Genomic DNA, 1278 nt, shown 5'->3' on the forward strand with positions numbered 1-1278 from the left:
AACCTCCACATCACTGGCTGACCCATTATTCCTAATTTTTAAAAAAAAATTTTATTTTATTTCATTGAATTCATTATCATCATTTTTTTAATTATTATTATTATTTGACCAGAGTGCGGGAGGAGTGAGAAGGCAAGCCATCAGGTCAGAGACTCAAACCGTGGTTGGTCATGTGGGAATCCAGTGCCCCAACCACCACACACCATCTGCCAGCTCCATAGGCCTAATTTTTATGGTACTGGAAATTTTAACTGACTTTAGAAATCCACTGAATTCATATACTCTTGTTCATTTCTCAAAGTAAATACGTTAGCTCTAAGTTTGTTATGTACAATGTTTCCTTGGTAAAATGAGTTTTTCTTCCTATGAGCTGTATTTGCAGTACTGCTTACAAGACTTGGAAGAAGTAAGGAATTGGTGTCTCTCCCTCACACTCTGTCCTCCTCTCTTCTAGGTCAGTGAACAATTTCCTGATGACTGGTCCGAAGGTAAGAAAAAACTCCTCCAGTTAGGACAGACTTCACTACTCCTAGCACTGACTGAGGACTACACATGCAGATTTGCATTGTATCTGCATCTGTCATGTTGCATGCGTTACAGACAGGAAAACCGATGCCTGGAGTTAGGGCCACACCCAGAATCCCAAGGCAAACTAAAGCTGGAGCCAAGATGAAACTTAAGAGTAGGGATTCTGCCCTTAGGGCCCGAATGTCCAGAGCCGGAGACATCAACAGCCTTTCACCATGCTGGGTCTGAAAGCCACATTTCCAAATGTTCGGTGCCGTGGTGGGGTGCAGCTTCTCACCTTCGAAATGCGGGAGTCCATCTCTATGTGGAAGGGAGTTTCCAGTTGCAACGTTTTCTTTTCTAAGACAGTAATGGCATGAGATTTGCTGAAAATTCATGAATGGTGTGACTTGGGCTCATTTTGAAAAGACACTAGTCTAGAGAATAAAAGTGGGGACCAGAGTTTGATAAAACAGTTTCATTCCTGGTTGTGCCATTTACTAGCTGTGGGGCTTTTAGCAAATTATTTTATGTCACCTCTCTGAGCCTCAGTTTCCTAAGCTATGAAGCGGTACCTATTTCATAAGGTTACTTTGATATTACATGAGACAGCATATTTTTTTTAATCATTTTGTTTATTTTATTTATCATCATTTTTTTTCATCATTGTTATTTTTTAATTTGACCAGAGTAAGACAGACAGAGAAAGAGAGAAAGTGAGAAAGCAAGCTGCCAGGTCCATGACTTGAACTGTGGTCTGCCATGTGGGAG

The 1278-nt window shown here is 40.8% G+C and overlaps 1 protein-coding gene across 1 annotated transcript in view; it reads left to right on the forward strand.

Annotated features, from left to right (window-relative positions):
- Window positions 1-349: 349 nt before the first annotated feature.
- The window catches only part of WNT8B (Wnt family member 8B), a 14941-nt gene continuing 14012 nt past the window's right edge, over window positions 350-1278 (forward strand). Inside the window, exons 1-2 of the mRNA XM_006157382.2 lie at window positions 350-406; window positions 455-488. Of these exons, the coding sequence (XP_006157444.2) occupies window positions 350-406; window positions 455-488 (91 nt within the window). The remainder of the gene's footprint in view (window positions 407-454; window positions 489-1278) is intronic.

The sequence above is a fragment of the Tupaia chinensis genome, unplaced genomic scaffold (genome assembly GCF_000334495.1).
Source record: "Tupaia chinensis unplaced genomic scaffold, TupChi_1.0 Scaffold000539_1, whole genome shotgun sequence".
Classification (NCBI taxonomy): Eukaryota; Metazoa; Chordata; class Mammalia; order Scandentia; family Tupaiidae; genus Tupaia; species Tupaia belangeri.